Raw genomic sequence first — 21,428 nt, 5'->3', positions numbered from 1 at the left:
CCTTCCCTGGCACAAGGGTAGAGATTCTTTCTCAGTGCTTGGTGTGGCTGAAAGTTAGAAAAAAACAACATGTTATCTTCACAGGAATCAGCCATCTCTTCCCTAAAAACAAGCTTTTATTTGTGCAGTCCTGCTGGTGAGATGTGGTAGTGCTAATTTTGTTGCAGTAGTCCCTGGAGTCTGAAACGAGTTCTTCAGTGAGACATGCAAACACAAACACTCATGTGTTCACACCTCCTTCCTCCTAAAGGTTTGCATATAGATGGGTGCTTACTGGATAATATGCAGAGTGCTGCGTATCCTATAGCAGTCTGCAAGGCTGCTCACACTGCTGCGTTAGTTACATAAACTGGGGAGAGCAGAGGGAGGCCTTGGCACATGCCAGTCCCTAGTTCTGGTGCTGCTTCAGGCAGCAAAGGGAAATATTTATCTTTCCTTTAATTGAAATTGGTAAACTGGCCTGAGTTGCATTTCTAAGCAAAAGAAAGGTCTCCTTGGTCAGGATTTGTGGAATTAAGCACTGGTATCATGAACAGATAGGGGTTTCTTGGGTGTCTCACTTGGTGCCTTTATTCACAGAAAGGTAGGAAAATGGGCTGCCTTCAGCTGTGCGGAACATATTAAAGCATTTGTATCTCTTGGAAACATCACCCTAAAAGTTTCAGGAAAAGGCTCTATGACACTGATTGTGAACATTTTGCTTTTTACTACAAGGTTGGTTAACACCCTTTTTCAAGAGCACCTTTTTCCTTCTCTGTAGCCATTTGGGTTCTCAGTCTTTTGATTCTAAGGTATAAAACAAGACTGTCCCAGAAGAGCACAACTTTTGAGTCCTGTGTCACTCTTCAGGGCAGGAACAGGCTACAGGGGAATAAGTGGATGTGTTGTCATCCTGTTAATGCTTGGGGCATATATCCTTTGGGATTTTGCCTCTTTTCTCTCCTGTTTTAAGGTGAAACGGGGACTGTGGTTTCTGGTGGATTCAGTGGATTTTATACCAAGTTCTAAAGGTGGAGTAAAAGAGAAAAGCATTAGAATCAGTAGGAGAAGCTTTCATTGATGAAAGGTGATGTATGCAGACTGAATCCTGGATGACTTCCTGGACTATTGCATTGGAAGTGTTGAGACTTTTCCTGTTATGTAGGAGGCTTTAAACATCAGAGCCTGCCTTCAGTTTCCAAAAACTTCCCCATCAATCACATAACCGCTCTTTTCTCTTTCATGAAACCTTTCTTTGCTGACAAATAAATTTATGGAAAGTAAATAGCTGCTCGCTATGTTATTTTAGACAATTGAATTAAAAAACAAAGCAGCAAGAAGGGAAGTTGAGAGTTTCAGTTCCTGCAAACTGCCAATTTGCATGGGTTTAGCAATGACAAATATGAGATCATACCTAGATTGGCCATGCATCTGCCATGCATCTAATAAAGGTGAACTGAAACTCTCCATACTAGTCCCAACTTGAATAAATGTTTGTAACGAGCTGCAGCACTGACAGTTTTTCATTTAATATCAAAAAGATTTGACTCCCTTCTTGGCTCATGATCTTCCATCTGTGAAGGACTGGAGCCTTATTAAAAAGTGAAAGTGAAAAATAGCTTTATATTCAGCTTGAAATCAAGTTAACCTGCTGCAGCTCGGAATGGAGCACACGGAAGATTTGCAGTCTCTGTAAAATCTAAATACACTAGGTCTGCCTTTTTATTTTCAGCAAGAAGGCAGGAAAGTTCCTGTGTGTAGTAATAGCTAGGGACTCCCATCACTATGTATGCAAAGTAATGTTTTTATCTCTGTTTTAATGTTGGAGGTGGAGGCTTGACTTGGGTTACTGAGTAGCGGAGCTGGGGTAGAACCTGCTTTTCTAAATGCTCGTCCTAGGTCTTGACCATTGCATCACATTGAGCTGCATTGGTCTTTTTGCAGTAAAAACTGAGAGAAAACACAAAAACATTGAAATTTGGAAAAAAATGAATTTGTCTTGATTGTAGCCCCTTTGAGTAGAATGACTTGGTGCCGCTCTGGGAGTTTACGTCCGTGCAAGGGCTCTTCCTGAAGGGAAAGCCTTGGGAGTGAGCAGATGTTGCTAGCTTATATGCATATATATATATTTATATATAAAGCTATATATATAGCTATATAGAAAGAAACATATATCTTTCTTTAGTTAGAAAACCTGTCTTTGTCTTCCACCTCTTTCCTACCTTCTTGTACTGTGCATTTTGCTGTTAACTGAGATCTCTGCAAGGAATAAACTGTTTGGGGCAGTGAGCCCCAAAACTCAAAATGCAAAGTTGTGTCCTTGCCATGTGTCTTTGGCTTTTGTGGACATTTGTATGCTAAAATAGAAGGTTGTTCTGCTCTTTTTTTGGCTCTGCAGAGCAAACTCTCGCATAAGAAGGGTAAGAAGGCCTGTCTGGGGATTGTGCTGCCATCATTAAATGCATCATGGTGCTATTAAATAATGTGTTTTTTCCTCCCTGTAGTATTAATTGCATGTTGTGGCCCTGTCTCCTGTGGCAGCAGCGGGACCTGAGCTGGTCCTGCCTTACTGTAGCCCATGGAAAGTCTTTGATGTTCGGTCTGGTCAGGTCCCTTTATTTATTCACTCTGAGGTCATGCAGCTGCTGGCACTGGTTGGGCTGCTGCTGCCTGCGCTGGTTTATGTTTCTCCAGAACCATCCCAGGGTGGCCAAGCTGGAAGGGGAGAAATCCCCGGGCATGGAAAATGCTGGGACAAAGTGAATGCCCTGTCGCGTCGGAGGAGACTGATTCCTCTGTGGGAGGATCAGTCCCACTGGGGCTACGGGAGGTGGCTGCAGTGGAAGGAGTTCTCCCCTGAGATCATGACACCTCCACCCTGCGAACAGGAGGGTGCCTTCTTTGTCAAGTAAAAGAAGATATGAGGAAAGGAAACTGTAGCTCACTGTTAGTTACTCCTGTTGTTGTGGAGTGCCACCACCCTTCCTTCGCACCCACGTGCGTTATATGTAGGGTTTTTTGACATGCTTAACTCCAGCTCATTCTTTCTTAGGGTGACAAGGACTTCTGCAGCTCTGCAGGTGGCACGTGAGAAACCACAGGCGTGTGCAGAAGCTTCGTATCGATGGTGCATCCAGCAGCCCTGCAAACGTCCTGGCAGGAGGAGCATCTGTGCGGCGTGAGGAGGGTGAGGAGAGGCCGCTGCCTGCGGTGGATGGTGCTGCTGCATTAGTGAGGCCTGACTCCGCTTTACCCCCTCCCCAATCCATTTTGTATATAGAGCTTAGGAAGTGTTTACAAGGACATATACATGGGTGAAAAATGGAAAGGGAGAGAGAACTACTTAGCAGTGATCTTCAACTAGAGCAATGAAGTGATTTTTACTAGTTCCCAAAATGACTTGGAGAAGGGATCGATGACTCTCTTGCTTTTGGTGTAGTTTATTGCAGAGCAGTGGTCCCATTCTGTAACATGGATTTTAACTGACTCTAAAGAATGTCAATGGAAATTGGTTCCAGTCCCCAGTGAACTGTAAAAAGAAATTTATCTCCCTCTGTTTTGCATGAGATATTGAGTTAAATCTGCCCTGGAAATGTGCCTGGTTCAGCTGGGATAGTTGCTGTATCTTGAGTTGTGAGCTTTGGTTGCTTGGTGACCTGGGTCCTACCAGTTTGAATCGGAGTTGTGCATTGGAACCTGTGTTGCTTAAAATTACAGGTTTTTCCTGTAAAAAAAGCTTGGTTTACAGTTGTCTGAGAAGCATAGGGAGCATGTCAAAAGCTGCCATATTCATTTAACAAAGCTGGGATTGCTGTGCTTGCTGTAGCTCAGAGCTCCTGTTCAGCAGACTGCATCTACTGCACAAATGAGCTGCTTGGACGTAGAGCAGTTGAGCCTTCTGACCTAGTTGTGGTAAAGGAGATCTAATGTTTATTCAAAAAGTTTTGGTTTTAGACTTTTATTTTCTCCAGTAGCGTTGCGGGGCTGTGGTCTTGATGCTCCTCATCGTCGCTGCTCGAACCTCTGGTCCGGATGCTGAAACTAGTCTGGTACTTTCTCTCTAGGGAGAAACTGGCACACACTGTTTAGTGAAAGCAGAAATGATCCGTATTGCTTTGGTACTCGAACCTAAACTCCATGTTTATCATGTCTTCTGGTGTAGCCTGAGGTTCCTTTTCTTGATTCCGGGGTGCTAAGTATGTGGCTCATGGCTTCTATTTGTTACAGACAAACACGAGGCCTTGGATTATTCTAGGAGCCCAGGAGAAAGTGGCAAAATGGTTTATTTTCATGGGATTTAGGTGCATCATTTCTGTGGTGTAAGGGGAAGCCCTGCATTGTGTTGCTTCGAAGGGAACGGTTCCACATCAGCATGAGCTTAATGCAGGGTTGTATCTGCGTGCTTTAAATCTATTATTGGCTCAGATTTTTGTGCCTTGGACTTGACAGGGAGCATAAGCTGTCTTAAAAATGATGCACCCGTTTCCTGTGTTTTTGTTGGCAGGTTCCAAACGTGCTCTGGAGATCGGCGCGCGGAGTTAGCTCACACCCTGCGAGTACAAAGCGTTCCTGGACAACACTTCAAAACTGCTGTTATTGGTAACAATTTCCACTCACAAAACACTTGTGCTCTTTGCTAGTGTGAAGTGGGTGCTCTAATATGGTCAAATTTGACTTCGTTCACAACCACTTGTGTTCTGTGACTGTGTAACCTGCACCCTTGTAGTGAGATGTGTGCAGTTGAATATTTTCTGCAATAATATTGGCTTTTCAGAATATGTCACTTCCAGTGATAGAATTAAGAGGTGGAACTGAGCACCTCGTGCTTTTGGTTTTGCATGATATTTTACAAAGGGATCTCTGCTTGCTTATTACAGAATTATGGTGAAGTTGAGATGAGCACATTGGCAGTTTAGGTGAGCTTTTAATACAGGATATCGACAGTTCCTGTATTTTGAGACATAAATTAACCACAGAGATCAGGAAGATGTTAATCATGTCATGCTGGCCTGGCTAAGCTGCAGAGCTGTTGGAACTAGCATGGTGGCAGCTACACTCTGGAAATGCTCTGGCCTTGAGAATTATGGTCAGTGCCTCCCTCTATGAACAGTTTGCACAGTCATATATTTTCATTACTTTTTTTTTTTAATTAAAATGAACAATAAAATGTTACAGTACAAATGTTTTCATGTAAACATAGATAGGAAGCCATCAGTGTGTCCATTACTGGAGCAGCATTACAACAATTGTGTTAAGCTTAGAATAAAGAAAAATACCCCTATTGTAAATTCACTGACCTGTTTACTGTATAATTCATTAACAGAGAAAATACTTTTTTTAGGATGTTTAGCATGTTTTTCTCTTTTCTGCAGGGCAATACTGATATGAAGCTAGATTGAGCACAAACATGTTCTTGACAGGACCAGAAGGATATGATGCAGACTGCTAGAATGTGTGTAAGCTACATTTTATGGAGAAAATGCAAGGAGTGGGGGAGAAAAAGTAGTTTTTCTATTTTTTTTTAATTAATTGTTACAATTTATTTTCCCGAAATAGCAAAATACAGTCAATTCTGAGGCTTCCATGAGGAATCTCAAGTTAGGAGCTTGGGTAAATCATTTTAATTTTGACTTAAGTAACTGACAAGTTTGTTTTGGCCGTTAATATTTTGCTTTGAGACCGACTTTCACTTTGAAGTCACCACTGTTTTGTTCAGGAGGGACTAATGCCTTTACATCATGTGATTTCTTTAGATGAGTAGTAGGCCTCATACTAATTTCCAGTCACGCTTTTTTGCAAGTATCTAAGGCCTGTGCTTTAATATCTCATTCTTACATAAGCAACTGCTTTATTTTTTTTCCTATGAATGGTATATCTAGTTGATAAAGACCTAAGGCATTCTCAGGTTGCGGAGGAGGTTTTTATCAGACAAGATATAAATACAATTGCATGTTTGTGTGAAGCAGATTTTGTTATTGGAGTAAGTTAAAGCAATACATTTTCAGTGCACAGCTGTGTACACATTTATCTTTTATGAAAAGCAGCTTTGCATACCTGATTATTCATTAAAAATATATTGTTACTGAGGGATAAAACCAAGAAGAGTCTGTATTATAAGTACTCCTAACTCTTGCTAAGTTCTGGCTGTGTGTCTTACCTGAGTAGGGACTATAGGAGCAAAGCAAGAACAAATGACTATTCTGTGTCAGTCTCAACTCCCCCATTTCATATGACAAGCAGCATTTATTTTATGTTACATTAGCATTATAAAATAACAGGCTTTAAACAATTGGGTGGTATCAATCAAGGTAGACAAGTAATGCAGAGCAAAATGTATTTTCTTGCTTGCTTTTAGCTCATGGCAAAATCCCTTACTGTGGAGGCGGGGAGGCAGAGCTGGGAGTTGCGTGCTGGGCTGCCGGAGCTTCTGTCAGGCCTGGGGCTGCTGCCTCCCCTGGCAGGCTGGGCCAGCGCGGCCGCAGCGCTCGCGGGCATGGGAGAGCAGGGGGCAGCGGTAGGGGCAACGCTGAAAGCAAGGCCGATGCTCCTGGGAGCTCTGAAACAGGCAGCTGTGTTGCACGAACATCTTGCTGCCTTATTTACTGTTTCAAGAACTTCCATTTTGACCATTTCTCGCTTCACCTAGGCAAGACTAAGATAAAGGTCAAATGGTCGAGTAAGTTTTACACCCAACAGTGTCCCCGCCTCTGCCTAAGTATTAGTCATGGCTTTATTGAAGTCTCTGTGTCTGTAGGAACATAGGGTAAAAACAACATTTGTGGCTTGAAACGTGCCGGCCTTCGGCTCAGTCAGTGCCTGCCTGCAGACCTGCTCTCACGGGGAGAAGGTGGTGGTTGTTTCTGTCTCCATGGCTGCAGAAAACCTCTTGCTGTCCCGGCAGGCAGAGAGCTGCCAGAGGCGCTCCTGGCTCAGGCAGCCCAGCTCCTTGAGGAGCTTGAAGAGGTCGTTGCGGAACTTGACGCCAATGAAAGCGTAAAGGAAAGGGTTGAGGCAGCAGCGGAAGCAGGCCAGGCTGTAGGTCACGTCGTCTGCCATGTCAAGCTTCTTGCTCTCCTCGCACGAGCTGGTGTGATTGAAAGCTGAGATGGTCTTGGCCAGCATGACCCCGTTGTAGGGGAGCTGGAAGACGAGGAAGACTATTACCACAGCAATGATGACCTTAATGGCTTTGTTCTTCTCAAAGTTGCGGGCCTGGAGTAATGTTTTGATAATGATGAAGTAGCAGACAGACATGACGACTAGAGGAAATAAGAAGCCAAAAACCATTTGGGACACCTTGATGCCGGTGCTGAATGTCTGCAAGTCAGTAGCAATGATAGAGCAACGCGGATGGTCGTCTGAGTTATTTATGCCACTGTGAACCAGCTCTGGGATGGAGAGGATGAAGGCAAGGAGCCAGATGAGGATGCACGTGACCTTGCTAATGAAGATCATGCGGGGCCGGAAACGGTGGGCGGAGGCAGCCTGAACAATAGCAAAGTACCTGTCAATGCTGATGGACAGGAGAAGCAGCATCCCACTGAAGAAGCTCATCTTGCAGATGCAGTAGACGGCTTTGCAGGCAAACTCCCCAAACAACCAGTACATGGCTGCACTTGTGGCCCAGAAGGGGAGGGTCAGCAGGAAGAGGATGTCTGCCAAGGCCAGGTTCAGCAGGTAGATGTCCGTCATGGTCTTGAGCCTCTTAAAGTAGATGTAGGTCAGCATCACAAGCCCGTTCCCCAGCAGCCCGATGAAGCAGATGAAAGAGTACATGACTGGGAAGAAGGTACGACGGAAGGTACGGACCTCCTCTTTCTCGCACAGGGTCTCGAAGAGAGTGTAATCGATGGTGGTGTTAGGGTCATAGTCATCAGTAACGTTGTTCCCAGAGCAGAACTAGAACCAGCAAGAGAGAGAAATGCATTGGCATGGGTATTCTGCATGCACAACCTTTCCCCTCCCATGAGTTGTTCCAGGATGTGGACTGAAGCTGGCAGGAAACCAAGCAGGAGTGTCCAACCAACAAAAGGCAGAAAAATCCCAGGGAATTTCCAAGCATTTCTGCATGCAGGCTTTTGCCATAAGTATGTGGGGTTTGGGGTTCGGAGTGGGAAATTAGTGCTCAACCCAAGTGACACCTGAAAACTTTCACCAATTAGATGAATTTTTGAGTATGTTTCAGGACCCAAATGCAGCCATATAAACATAGTCGATTGTCAGATAAAATAGGAAAAAAATAATACCTACTTCATTGTTCTCTGCTTTGGAAGGAACACCATTTCTTCTTGACTGACTGTACTCAGTAGGCATTTTATAATTGTATTTTTGTCCCTCCTCCCAGTGCACTCCTGTTCTCCATGTGAACTTTCCAGTAGTGAAAGAGCTAAGCAGGGGGGTAACTGCTGTGTTTGCAGCCAACAGCAGCCGGGCACCGCGAGCCTTCCTGGCCCATTTGCTCGCTTGCAGTGAGGAGCAAGGCTGCAGAGCAGCAGCAGAGGCAGGAGTGTGAGCAGAGCGCTCCGTGGGAACGCAAAGCCAGAGCCTCCTTTGGCTTTTCTTCCTCTGCTAAAGAGAGGTGTCAGTGAAGCGCTTACGAAATGCAGTGACTGCAGTAGGAAATTGTGACGGTGCTGACGGGCATGCGCTGCTGGTATCTCATCCAGGCCCCTGATTTCAGCTCTGATTATTCTTATTTCATCCTCCTACACTGCCCTGATCCGCAGGGCAGAGCGAGCTTGCGGTGCGGGCGCCCTGCTTTCCTGTGCCTTATTAGTGTGCAGTGCCCTTTCTCCAGTGCCTAGAGATGAAAGGTTTCCTCTGGATGTCTCTGCCTGGTGTCACGGGCTGCCCGAGCTGGGGCGCGCGCTCGGCGCTCCCCACATCCTGCGCGTGAGCTGGCGCCCTGCCACCCGAGTGAAAGGGAAGAGCGGCCGCCCGCCTCGCTGGGCACCGCAGAGCCCGCACCACGGCCCGGGGCTGCTCCCGGCCGCCCTGCGGTTGCAGGAGGGCAGGTGCCCGGGGCCAGGCCCGAGGTTCAGAAGCAGGTCACAGCACGACGTGGTGCTTTGGGTCCTCTTTCCAGCCTTGGGTTGATTCAGAGCGGAGAGGAGGAAGATGAACGTGGAATTCAAGGCAACGGAACTCTTCCTCTTTGCACATTTCAGTTCTTCATTACTAACCTCAGCTAAATTGCAGAGGCCAAGGTGCTTTGACCAGATCTTTCCTAAAAGAATAACCCAGGTTCTCCCTTGTATTCAGGAAATGATGCTGTTGGTTTTTTTCCTGAAAATCTTAATTTAGGTATCAGAATGGCACACAAGGATATCCTGAAATCCTGGGCTATGAAACTCTCTTTTTCTTTCTGTTTTTGTTCTGTGTATTTTTTTTCTTCTTCCCTCTGGCTTTTAGCACTGCTCTCTGCTTTCACATCATCCCCCTCCACGCATGACTGGATTCTTGGTGTGAGAAGCAGCATCCCCCACAGGTCTCTCCAGCACTGTAGGCAGCTGCTTTTGATCTGTCAGAGTTTCCAAAATCTCTCTTTACCCACAAAGCAAATATAGCTACATTTCAATCACATTGTTTCTAACATCTTACCTGAAAAATTAGAGGAAGGCTGAAAACAGCGGTAAACTTTATCCACTTGCCTAGAAGAAAAAGAGACACCGTGTTATTGTTAGCAGGGCAGCAGAGGTTTTCATGTGATGACCCTTTGAAAATGTAGCTAAGTTTTAAAAGAGCAATAATGTGCAGCAGTAACACACTCATCAGGGCGTTCTCAACACTGTTAAGCTCCTCTCAGCTGCCTAAACAAACTTAAGGTGCTATGGGACTAAGCCAGAGTAATGTGACAATTTACTGTCAGAGCATGGACTCGGTCTGAGGAGCCTCCAGGCCCATAAAGAAAAGCTGGGAGCTAAAGAGCCCGTTCACTCTTGCACCCATTGCTATTTTTCTAGTCAGCCTGTGTCTTGCTGTAGGTTCTGAGGGTGTAGCACACTCAATGCATGTAAAAACAGCTGTGTGAGCAACAAACGGCCCAGCTGTTCCCTGGCAGTGTGGTAACTGGGCTGCAGAACAGGAAAGCTCTGCTCCCCACAGGATATACGTAACTGGAGCTGCCTGGGATTTATTATTCAGCTCAAAATGTCAGGGCTGGCTTCAGCTGTCTTTGGATGTAGAGATATTGGATGCTGACAGCTGGGGGGAAAATGAAATTTGGAGCCAGATGTGATAATGCTGAGAGCAATCTCAGACAAGCAGCTCTTCCTGTGGTTAGCCAAGGCAGAGAGGCCAGTGAAAGCTTTTTCTTCTATTTAAAGCACGTATCAGCCTTTACATCAGGCAGTTGGAATTGAAACTTTCTTGCTTGAGTTAGGTGTGCTGGCAATGCAGAGAAAGCCCTTGCTGCCTCCTGCTTGGGTGTTAAGCCTGTTTGTTCATAGTTTTGCCTGATTGCTTTGCCCCTCTCAGCACAGCAGTCTGTTGTAAAAACCTCTGTTCTGGATAACTGCTTGTTATCTATTTCTTTGCAGCATGCCTTTGCATCCTTCCCTGCTGTGCTGATGTCCTGTGTTACACTGGACCGAAAGGATTGTTTTCCTCAATTTCAGGTAACTGTCGTTCTTGCTGTCCTATCTCTAGTAAGAACTGCTTTAAGTTGCCTGCTATAGCATTGTTAATAATAGAAGCAGTTATCTTGGCATCTGTGCTCAGAGATACTCATATATATGTGAATGGTGAAGGTAGAAGATCCTCAGCTGCACACGTTTTCCCCTAGAGCCTTTATGTGAGTTACCCACGATGCCTCTTAGAAGTCTGAGCCTCCCCTATGCTTTCATCTTTCATCCTGCCTCGTGAAGCTGGGAGCTTAGTTACCTCCCTGCCCCTCACATTATCCAAATCCTCCTCACGTGTAGTCATGTGTCACTAGTGAGGGTTGCAGTGAGGAGCAGGGAGTGCCAAGGTACCTTGGACAAGATTATCCTTGGACAAGATTATCCCTATTTTCTGCTTGCCCAGTGCCTTTTGCTTTGTGCAGTCCCAGGCTGCAGGAAGAAGCTTAGTGAGCACCTGATTTAGCCATTTCTCCCCCCAAGCTGCTTATTTCAGCTACGCATGTCACGAAGGAAACACTGAAACCCCAAACCACCCAAACCTGCTGGGTGAATTTAGCTGAGAATGTTACTGCCTTCTCGACAGGGACACTGGCATGGGGATCCTGACCCTGCAAACCCACTGGGGTCTTTAATTTTCTGTTATACCTTTCTAATAAGCTGGTTTCTAAAGGCTTTTGTAGTTGGTGCATCTGCCTGGTAACTGTTACCTCTGCTGGCCAGTCTCAACCATGTTGAGCAGATGCAAAAGTAATTAAGTTTCTAGAAGTTTTATAAAATGATGGTGGCAGAGAAGAATGCTGCGCGACCCATCCAACTGGGAAGAGAGACCAGCATAAATGCTGGTCCATCAGTGCATTGCTAACAGCTATATTTTTTTAAATTATCTACTGCAAAGGACACAGCCATGGTGCCTCCTAGTGCCAGACCAATGTACCAGCATGGTGCTTTAGAGAGCTTAGCATTAACAGTAACATTTTGTTCTGAGTTTTTTACATCTCCCCTTCTCCTCACTGACCAGAGCAGCCTGTGTGTGAAGCCTCAGGGCGTGGATTTCTTTTTTTCTTTCCTGAGGCGTGGGTTTCTTTTTTTTTTTCTTTCTCTAAACACATGATGGAGTGGGTAACAAAACAGGACTGATAACAGTGACTCAACTAATGAGCCTGAAACAGTTCAGCTAAGTATCCTTCCTTTGGGGAGTTTCACCAATTGGTTGTGCTTTTAAATATTTTCTTCGTTGCTGTTTCAGAAATCTTAAATGTCATATGACTTTCGCTATAAGAAATTTCCCCTGTTCACCTCATGTTACGCATTTGCAAATAGATTACTAGAGGGGCTGTAGAACCTCATGGTCCTGCCTTGCTCCTGCTGAGCAAGTCCCTGTGTCACCGGTTCTGGGCAGGTTGGACTGAGCTTGCTTCTCCCTGCCCTGTGCTTAGGCCAGGGCTGTGGGGGAGGGAGGAGCCTGGCAAGCGCAGATAGGCTGAGAGAGGAAATGAGACACACTTTGGAGTTTAATAGGCAATTTCTTTTTCTTTTTTAATTTTTTTTTTTTTAAGCCTGTGGCAGTTCTTAACTCTAGGTATTTTCCTAAAGTTTCGTTCCTCAAAATATTAAGAAAAACTCCCCTCTCAAAAGTCCCCACAAACTGTACAACTGGCAGTCATACTTAAAAAAGCCCAGTTACAGTGAATGGGGCAAGATAGGCTCCAAAGCCCTGTTTCATGCCTCCCTCTCTCCAACAGAGTATACCCAGGCTTGCTCCCAGCCTCAAGAGCCCTGTCCTGGCAAGGACTGTTGGGGCAGCCTCTAGTCATGTTTGAAAATCTCTCCCTGCTTCCCCAGAACAAGCACATGGAGAGGGATTCACCTTACTTAACTTTAGCCATTGACACCTGATTGCTAAGACTCACTTGGTAAGGAAGGGAAAAACAGATGCTTAAGGCACTGTTCACTTGTCTGGGGTGAATGTCTGAAATGGAATTCATTTCATGCTATGTTGGAAGGTAAGCATTAAGTTTGGACAGATAAATTCCATACAGTTTCTATCCCTTCAGCTGCAGGAACCGATCTCAAGCAGGATAAAAGCAGCAGCAGTCCAAGCGAGCCCCACAGGTACGCCCAGAATCCTATGGAGTGAATCCTGGGGTTTGTTCCTCACAAGGAAGGTGCTCCCGCTCCGCAGGCAGCCGCTTCCCTGCGCACACGGGGCAGCTGGTCACCCCAGTGCCAATGCTGAGGAGTGCACAGTGAGCAGCAGCGAGCTGCAGTCACTGGATTCACATTCTCAGGAATACTTCAATATATTGGTACCGTTGAGCAGACCTGTTCTGACTGAATCCGCAGGGTGAGACTTTTTTTCATATTGGTCAAAATTGTGAAACAGAAGTTTCAATCTCAGCACCTTAGCAGGCCTTTTTCTAGTGAGTAACGGACTGTGTAGATCATTACTCATGTACCAGTTTCTGGTGCCTCCACCATCAGCAGCCTTTGGGGGAAAGCAACCGTTATTTCTGAGAAGAATTAATCATATTTAAATAATATAATGACTTTTGGCAGTTAGCAGCTCGGTGCATGTTCTGCCCCCCAACTTTGTCCCCCCCTTTTTTTTTTTTCTTCTCCTACAGCCAGTAGAGGAAGGAGACCCTCATTTCAGGAGTGAAAAAGGCCCAGTGAAGCTAAGTCAGTTTTGTTTCATGCACTCATAGATCTGTTACAGAAGAAAGTTGGTAACTGTTCTTCTCTACCCCTTTAAGGAAATTGTGAATCAAAAGGCAAGCTAAAGCAGATTAAAAAAAAAATCATTCTTGAAGGAGCTGATGATGCATTTCCAATATTGCTGTAGAAAAACAAACAAACAAAACCCCAGGCCCAGTCATGCTGTGCATTTGCCCCAGGTATTTTCACATTCCTAGAAATGTTTTGAAATATTCTGCTGAATTTCAATAGTAGGTCAAAAAGCAGGAATATCCTATTCTTTTTGTGACATTCTACTTTTTCTCTCTTTTTTTTTTTCTATCATAATTAACCTTTGCCAGTTAACCAAAACCTAAAACCCTCCTCAAAATAACAGCCATCTCCCCCTAAATACAGAGTACCTTAAAATAAATGAACAACACCAAAACAGCCAGATGATGCTGCATGGGTTAAATGTTTAAATTCCATCACAAAGATGAATCTGTGGTGAATAGATCCAGTTGACTTATGAGATGATTTTGTTTGGGTGCAGCTTCTCCTTCAGGACCTTGCTAAACCATTGATTGCTAGAAGCAGTGAAGACGCAGCCATGGGAAGACTCACTCTGTCCATTCTCCGTGTTGTATCCTATGGGACCCAGTACGTCCATCTTCAGAATATGCTATATTCTGAACCATCTTCAGAATGTCATTCATCCCTATTCAGAATATGCAAGGGATGGTTCTTCACACATAACACTGTGGTTTTCCACAGACCAGGGGCTAGCTGGGACCTCTGCACCTTTGTGCACGTGGTGAATCCCCTTCTCACACTGAGCAGGAGGGCTCTCCTGCTCCTGCCTCCTCCACTTCTCTCTACTGTCACCTCAAAGGTTGGGTGACCGTGAGCTTCCACTTCCTAATTCAGGAATCACTGCTGACTTTCCAGGAGGAGAAAGTCCTGCCTGGAGAGCCAACAGCGTTGCCATAACATGAGATGATGCTGGCTGCTGCAGCACTGGGAACACGCAAGGGAGCCTCTACAGTTCTAATAACTTCAAAGCTTTGATTTAAAGAATGCCACAGAGAAAAGGTAGAAGCACCCCCCATCCTGCCCCCCTGCAAGACTCAACTTGCTACTTCCAGGGCCTGGCTTTACTGGAATGAACTTGTTGACCAGTGTCCCATCACACTCACCCTTGTTACAGCTTTAACCGTACTTTCAGTCAGAGAGAGGTATCGGTCGTATTATGAGCTCTGTTCATGAACTAATTCAACTCCCTGAGTTGCTTCATTTCTTCTTCCCTGCACCACCCTCATTTGCTGGAATTATATTTTTCAAATACTGGAGCAAAAAGGTAATAAGACCAGTCAAAAAGAGTAAACAGTCTTAGAGAAAAATAAGAGTCCATCTTATCCATCGCATCTCTGACCCACAGTGCCATTCCCTCCTACAGCTTTCCACCTACTCAAGCTGCAGAGCACTACATGTGAAAAAACAATAAATGACTAAAGAAAGCCTGAAACTTTCAGCAAGATACATAAACAAGCTGTGAGGCTTATGCCTTCTGGGCTAGGGGGATGTCATGCACTACAGAACAGACAATTCTCTTGCACGTTTGTTCATGATGATGGGTAAATCATGGAAATACAGATCCAGGTGGAATGCAGCAATGAACAAATGCAGAATTAAGTTTTGCAAAGGGTCAAAGTTGTATGGCTGCCTTCTCACTAACAGAAACATTTTGAAACTATGAATGGTACAGGAGGAGTTAATTTGCTTTGGGACAAAAGAGTTCCTTGAAGTCTCCTTTGCAAATGTATTTTTTTTGTGTGTTTCTGAAGTAGATTTTTTTTTAAGATTGAAAAAACAAAAAGATGATTTTGTTTAGATTTTTTAAAAAATAATATGAGGAAGATGGAAATGTTTTATTCTACATCATTTAAATACTCTACTAAAATAAATTCTGTTGCGTTCCAGTGTCATTCAATGTGAATTTAGGCATTACCCTCGTTATTAAAGCTGAAGGGAGAGGCAGAAGCTGCAGCGTGTGTACTCACCACTGTCCATGGTCTTGTTTCAGAGAGCCCTGAAATCACAAGACTAGCGCGAGCATCGTACGTCCCAGCGCAGCCTCTGCTCCCCGTGGCTCCTGCCACGGGCTCTCGGGGGAGGCTCTGCATTTTATACTTCCTGCCCCTCTGCACGAGGCTCATGACATGCCTTGGCGTCGCTGACATTTGCTAGACCCTCCTCTTTCTCCTTGTGCTTTCAGTGGTACAGGAAAGCTGAGCTACGTGCCCCAGCCTCTTCAAAGCACTCAGCGTGTTCACGTTCTTCCTCAGCGCAGGAGGCTGAAGTCGAAACCACACGCGCTCATATGCTCCGAGGACGCAGTAACCCAGGCAGGTTCTGCTTTTGCACTGACACATGAGAATTATAATTGTGGTAACGGGACAAGAGGAAAGGCTCTTCTGCTATTTCTGCTTCTCACAGTAGATGCTGCTGGGTAGTCTTTGTTCCGGAGCTGATGCGACTTCAGTATAAAGCTTGGTTTGTGGCTGTCCAGCTTGGACAGCTGCCTTGCAGCTCACTGCTCTAACGATGAGGTGTAACAAGCATCAGCAGCTCCTTCCTCACTCCTTGGTGGGAGAATTCCTGCTGGAGGCTTCAATTCCAAACAGCCTTATTAAGGGCTGTCACATACACAGGTACATACTATAGAAAACAGCCTTTCGGTTGGGGATACTGCAAATGCTGTCGTTGCTCTGTCAGCATACGTGTACACCTGTGTTTTAGCTCCTTGACCTGTGCATCTTCCTCTTATGGTATGGCAATACTGTTGCTGCAGCCTCGAGAGATGGAAAAATAAAGCATGACAGGACAAATCTGAGATGGAGCTTATAGCACCTAACAGGCCCAATGGTACCGAGTGGCACGTTGGGGCTGCACTTAGGCACCCACATGTCCTACCTAGGGTGCAAAGAGGGTTTAACAGTGTGGGATGGACTCAAATCAGCCAGCTCACTGAGCAGAGAACTGCCAAAACTAGCTGGAAAGACCAGTCTCACAAGAGAATGAAACTTGGGCAATTTTGTGTGATTGGGAAGCACCTAAAAAGACACTGTTCAGCCTCAGCGAATTCAAAACAAAGCAAATCCAGTATCTATGTCACATTAATTCTTTTACGGGCAAGAGAGAGAGAGAATTGAAGGCTAAAGGATTTAGATCTAGGTGGTATAAACCAATTTAAAGATTACATATTTACTTACAATATTATACAATATATACAAATATATTTAGATCCTATATGAACATCCGTTTACAGTTTCAGACCCATCTAAGCTTTGTTTCAGTCCCATTTTCTCTTAAGTACCTTCTCGCTGTGTAGGACCACAGCTGTCTTGCTCCCCTTCTGGAGTACTTCATGTGCCCTCCAAGCTGGGCCAAGGCAGCTCTGTGATCCCCCAGGGCCAGCTTCTCCCCCCAGGTAACTGCCCTGCGCGCTAAGAACCAGCACTGGAGACTATCAGTGTTTTCATCAGGCTTCCCAGAAGGTGACCCGCAGAGTTTCCTTAGCATTGCCTAAGCGCACACGAGCGTGTTTGAGCACTCATGCTCCTGACCTCGCTCTGCAGGCAGGTGCTTTTCACAGCTCTGTGGCTCTCGCTGGATCTGCTTTTCGTTCACCCCTTCTCGAGGCAGGTAGGCTACCTTGGAGAGATCGAGTTAACCACTTCCCTGAGATAGGGCTAGAGATCAAAGGCTTCTCTCAGGTATCAGCAGAATACTTAGAAATAGTGGGTGTAAAGTCTTCAAACAGACATTGTGCTGTCTGTGGGGGTGGTGGGTAAAGATAGACACAACCCCCTCCCTGATTTAACTCTTTTACAGTTCTCAGAAGAGGACCAGGCTTTAAGTGTCTAAGTGAAGATATCACGAAATCCATGGGGACTGAAGCCAGAAAACAATGAGAGGAAAGAAGCTTTGCAGGTAGTTGCAAATATTCTGTACGTGTTCACAAGTTTTAGCTTCAGAGTTTTGGTACATGCTAAGTTGTGTTTTGTCAGAGCCTGGTCATTTAAGCAAATCATATTCCTGAAAACACAGCTGGAAATTTTTAAAATATTGACTTGCAGTGGGTTTATGTTACTGAATCTTCTTGGAGCAGTAGTGTTTCGTACCTGGATAGCTCTAAAACATTTATTGAAGTTGGTTTAATTTGGATGGCCTATTTGCAGTCCATTGCGACTGTGCTTTAATGGCTCTGTGTCTTCGACAGACTCCCTTTGATAGGTGTTTCCTGATACGCGAGCTATCTTTTGATAGAAGGTGAGTGTCCATGAACATTCAGACATAATACACTCAACAGAGCCTGGCCTAATCATCGCCTTGTGCTGTTTTCACAGGAGACTATGTTCTGCATCCTAAAATTCAAGTTAACTGTAAAAAAAAAAAAATTCAAGACGGAAACTATCTGAATCCATGGATATCTTGTTAGAAACTTGATTTATTACTGTGTACCACTGCAAGAAAAGGAGTGGTACAATTTGCTACCAACACTTTAGTGTTAGAGCTACATTGAAATTATTCATCAGTATTGCTTTTCAAAAGAAAATGCATTTCCCAATAAATTCCACAGGAAATCAGCTCAGTAAAAGATTTCATTTCAGGTTGGTTTTACACAAAACGAAACACTAAATTTGCTGAACCGAGTCAAAAGATGTTATTTTGAATTGATTTAACATTGAATTGCAACTCATTCAGTGATGAAATATCTCATGGGAATTTAGTTGACATATTTCACATCCATATCCTAGTCTGTAAGATCAGACTTCCTGCAGCCCCTCCTTCATCTAAGTCAGTCAGGGGTTTCACAGCGCGTCGTAGCAGACGGTGCCTGGGTAGCCTGCACAGGCTGCATGGAGGAGCTGTGGTAGAACCTTACCAAGTGGAACTCAGAAGGCTCTATGGTACCTTGAGCAGGTGCAGCTTCATTCTGCAGCGGCACCAAATAAGATGCTTTCATGTCCCCAAGTCAAAGCTTTCCTGCATCTTTCATTAGTTTGGCGTTAATGGAACTGAGATTTTAGCAGACATGTAAATATTTATCAGTGGGTGGAAATTCCATCCAGCTTCGCTTGGATCCAGCTCAAACAGGGCCCAGCGAGCAGCATTGGCAAACAGCTTCAGGTGAAAAAACCCAAAATGACTATAATCCAACTGCAGGCTGAGTATCAGCAGAAGATTTTTCATAAAACTGAAATAAAACATAGGCTAAGTTTAGGTATTAGAGGTGCCTTGCCAGCTTCTGATCTGTTCCTGTGTTCCCTGCATTCTGCCACAGGAGAAGACAGCACGGAGCACTAAAGGAAAACTCCACTCAGCCCACGCTGTACCAGGGATGTTCCTGTTCTGTAGCTGATCTAAGCCATGGATGGATCCACAGATGGATTCCTCCACATTACCTGAGGAAGACCAGGGTCACAAAGACAGAAGCACTGGTGAGTTACAAGGGAACTCAAGTACCCACTTCCCAGTAGCTTCCCTGCTCTTGCATCATGCTGACATCACGATGTCCCCGCTGCTTTGCCAGCCAGACAAGCCCCAGTACAAAGCTAAGGTCCCTGGAATCTCCCAGTTCAGTCTTCTGCCCACGTACCCCTGTCCAGCCCAAAGCCACCGGGCTGGCATTTCAGAGACACAGAGGGAAGGTTCCTCTGCTGAAGTCAGTAGGTTTACTCCAGGGAGGTCTTCAAGCAGACAAAATAGCAGAAGTGAAAATTTAAGTAAATTCCTGACATTAAAGAGTGGTAGTGAGATGGGATTCTTCAAGAACAAGAGTTCTTACAGAGCTGTAGGGGCTTCCCTGCAGAATCTTATGATTATGATCTCACTAGGAGGCTATTAAAAGATTCTTATCCACCCAATAGAGGAAGTCATCTGCAGAGCAGACTCGCTCGCTTGCCTCAAGAACGAACGGTTGCCCGCGGTCGCTGCCCTGAACGCTGTCCCTGTGTCCACCACCCAGTTGGTGTCACCGAGAATTCCCCCCTCTCCCTGCCTGCATCATAGCGGGGATGGTGGCTTTCTCCAAGTTCTGTTTTTTTTTGCAAGAAAACATCAACAATTTGATCAGAATTGCATCTGCTGTGCAAGAATTGAACTGGAACAAGGCCAATGCACCCAAGGACTGAAGCAAGCAGGGCAGGCGGGTGCCGGGGCAGCAGGGAAGCTTGCGGAGGTGCAAAGCTGGGCAACGAGCCAGTGCCCCAGCCTGCTGCTTGCTCTGGCTCTGCACATGCTGCAGGTGACGCCCTGGGGTCACAAATTGGTTGTCATATTTGCATTTTTCCTGTCACCCTTTCTGGTTCTCCCCTAGCTCCCCTGGAATAGGTGCCAGGATTTTAAAATAGATTTTTCAGCAAACTGAAAGCAGCTGTTCAAAAAAAAAGTACAAGTTTTTGTAAGTGGCAAGCGAAGCTATACATGATAGCTTAAACAAAGTAAGACAACAGCCAGATAACTGCAAAACCACTTCAAAGAAGAAGGAAAAAACCCCAACACTCCCCCCCCACACATACCCTGAAAACAGTGAAAAAGAGTGTCGAAAGAAAGGAACTGAGAACAAAAACAGTGAGATAGAGCAGAAAGAAAGGATTCATCTTTAAAGCCTGTAGTCTAGTGGCCAATCTCAGTATAGTTCTCTCTACAAATTCCATTCGGGAGAGACTTGCAGAATCACCATTTCAGTCATGCTGGGCATTCCTAGGAGGGATTGCAAATATGGGAATGAAAACTCTTTGTTATTCAAAACTGCGATCAGGTGGCGCGAACCCCTTTGGATCCTGAGCAGGATGGGCTCTCGTGCGGCCTCTTCGATCCTTTATGGCCCCAGGCGCCCGCCGGGGTTTCAGGCGGATAGTTCTTGTACTTAAAATTGGAGATGAAAAGATATATTCTATACGAATATTTTTAGTGGAGCTTTTTCAACATTCAGGCCACCCAAACTTTTTGGCTGATGCTTAGGAATGTTTTCATTTTGGTTACATTTCTCCAACATAAGCTTAAAAAAATAAAAATAAGGGGAAAAAAAGCATCTAGTTTATATTTGAATCTTTGTATTTTGTGCAGGGATGTGACTCCAGATGGGCTCTGCTTTGTGGAGCAGGACACAAAGAGGCTCAAACCTCCATCCACCAGCGCTTTCCTGAGAACAGGTAGGAAGGACTGAGCCTTCCCTTTGACACAGACCCCTGGATCTTCTGCTGCAGCACAGGAAGGCATTCCAGGCTGCTTGCTTCAGACCCTTTTCCTCAGTGAAAAGAGCAGACCTTGCTCTGTGCACAAAGCTTTCCCTCTGTTTTAAGGGAAATATTTTTCATTACTGCTCTTTCTTGTTGGGCAAAAGAAAAGGAAAAAGAGTCCAGTTTCTACTCGATGATTCCATTTCCATTTGCCATAACCAGTACTAAGCAAGAAACCTGTAACTGCTACTCACAATCATCAACAGGGCATGCAATATATTCTGGTACCAGCATAACCAGCAGCCTTACAAGGTGGAGGAGTTAAATCCACACCTGAACAACAGAGTTTCGAGCCCTGGTCACAGCCAGAAAACAACAAGTGCTGCCGCATGGGTCATTCTCGGCGCAGTCCTGCCCAGCGCCCGCTGCCGCAGGCAGCACCGCATCTCCCGCAACCCCTCTTGGTGCAGACGAGTCAACAGGAGGCTTAGAGGGACGCCTGGCGGCTGTGGCACCGCCACTCCAGCCCTTAGCAGCCACCAAGTCCCACTGGTTGCCTCCCATGTCTCAGGGGAACAGTAGTTGTCTCAATAACCCAGCTGACTGGTCATCAGTGAGCAGGGTGGAAAGGGGGGAGCCAAGGAGCGGAGCAGAAACTGCTGCTGCACTCGCAATGGTACTGCATTAACCCGAGATTTTTATGTTGATAGACAGTCTGAAAGGGATTTTTAATATATTTTTAAATAGTTCTGGATTTTTTTTAAATAAAAGCAAGAACTATTCAGCAGCATTTAGCCCAAAACCAGAAAAAGGGAAGGAAAAGCAAAGGAGAAGGGAACTGTAGTTGACTCCATGAGACACAGTAGGATGCAAGTGAGGGTATTTCATACAAGATGCAGCACTTACA

General features: G+C 45.2%; 1 protein-coding gene and 2 long non-coding RNA genes across 3 annotated transcripts; 2 read left to right on the top strand and 1 right to left on the bottom strand.

Moving 5' to 3' along the window:
* Window positions 1–4,490: 4,490 nt before the first annotated feature.
* Window positions 4,491–12,701, top strand: LOC112949007. Its single transcript, XR_003249745.1, has 4 exons — window positions 4,491–4,578; window positions 5,352–5,435; window positions 10,518–10,595; window positions 12,656–12,701. It is a non-coding gene; the product is annotated as an uncharacterized LOC112949007 (long non-coding RNA).
* CCR7 (C-C motif chemokine receptor 7) lies at window positions 6,785–15,365 on the bottom strand. Its single transcript, XM_026041379.1, has 3 exons — window positions 15,335–15,365; window positions 9,580–9,629; window positions 6,785–7,878 (listed from the first exon to the last, which is right to left on the bottom strand). Exons 1-3 carry the CDS (start codon window positions 15,342–15,344, stop codon window positions 6,814–6,816), a joined length of 1,125 nt encoding a protein of 374 aa, XP_025897164.1. The 5' UTR covers window positions 15,345–15,365; the 3' UTR covers window positions 6,785–6,813.
* Window positions 15,366–17,190: 1,825 nt separating this feature from the next.
* LOC112948983 lies at window positions 17,191–20,440 on the top strand. Its single transcript, XR_003249744.1, has 3 exons — window positions 17,191–17,267; window positions 18,622–18,778; window positions 20,409–20,440. It is a non-coding gene; the product is annotated as an uncharacterized LOC112948983 (long non-coding RNA).
* The last annotated feature ends 988 nt before the right edge of the window (window positions 20,441–21,428 follow it).

This window comes from Nothoprocta perdicaria, unplaced genomic scaffold (genome assembly GCF_003342845.1).
Source record: "Nothoprocta perdicaria isolate Ctin4 unplaced genomic scaffold, notPer1 scaffold_283, whole genome shotgun sequence".
Lineage (NCBI taxonomy): Eukaryota > Metazoa > Chordata > Aves > Tinamiformes > Tinamidae > Nothoprocta > Nothoprocta perdicaria.
The sequence above is the reverse complement of the archived record's forward strand: the minus strand, read 5'-3'. Positions and strand labels throughout refer to the sequence as shown.

Coding starts and splice junctions, on each gene's coding strand:
- CCR7 (XM_026041379.1), bottom strand. Junction 7,879..9,579: donor GCCTTCCTCTAATTTTTCAG/GTAAGATGTTAG, acceptor TGCTGGTTCTAG/TTCTGCTCTGGGAACAACGT.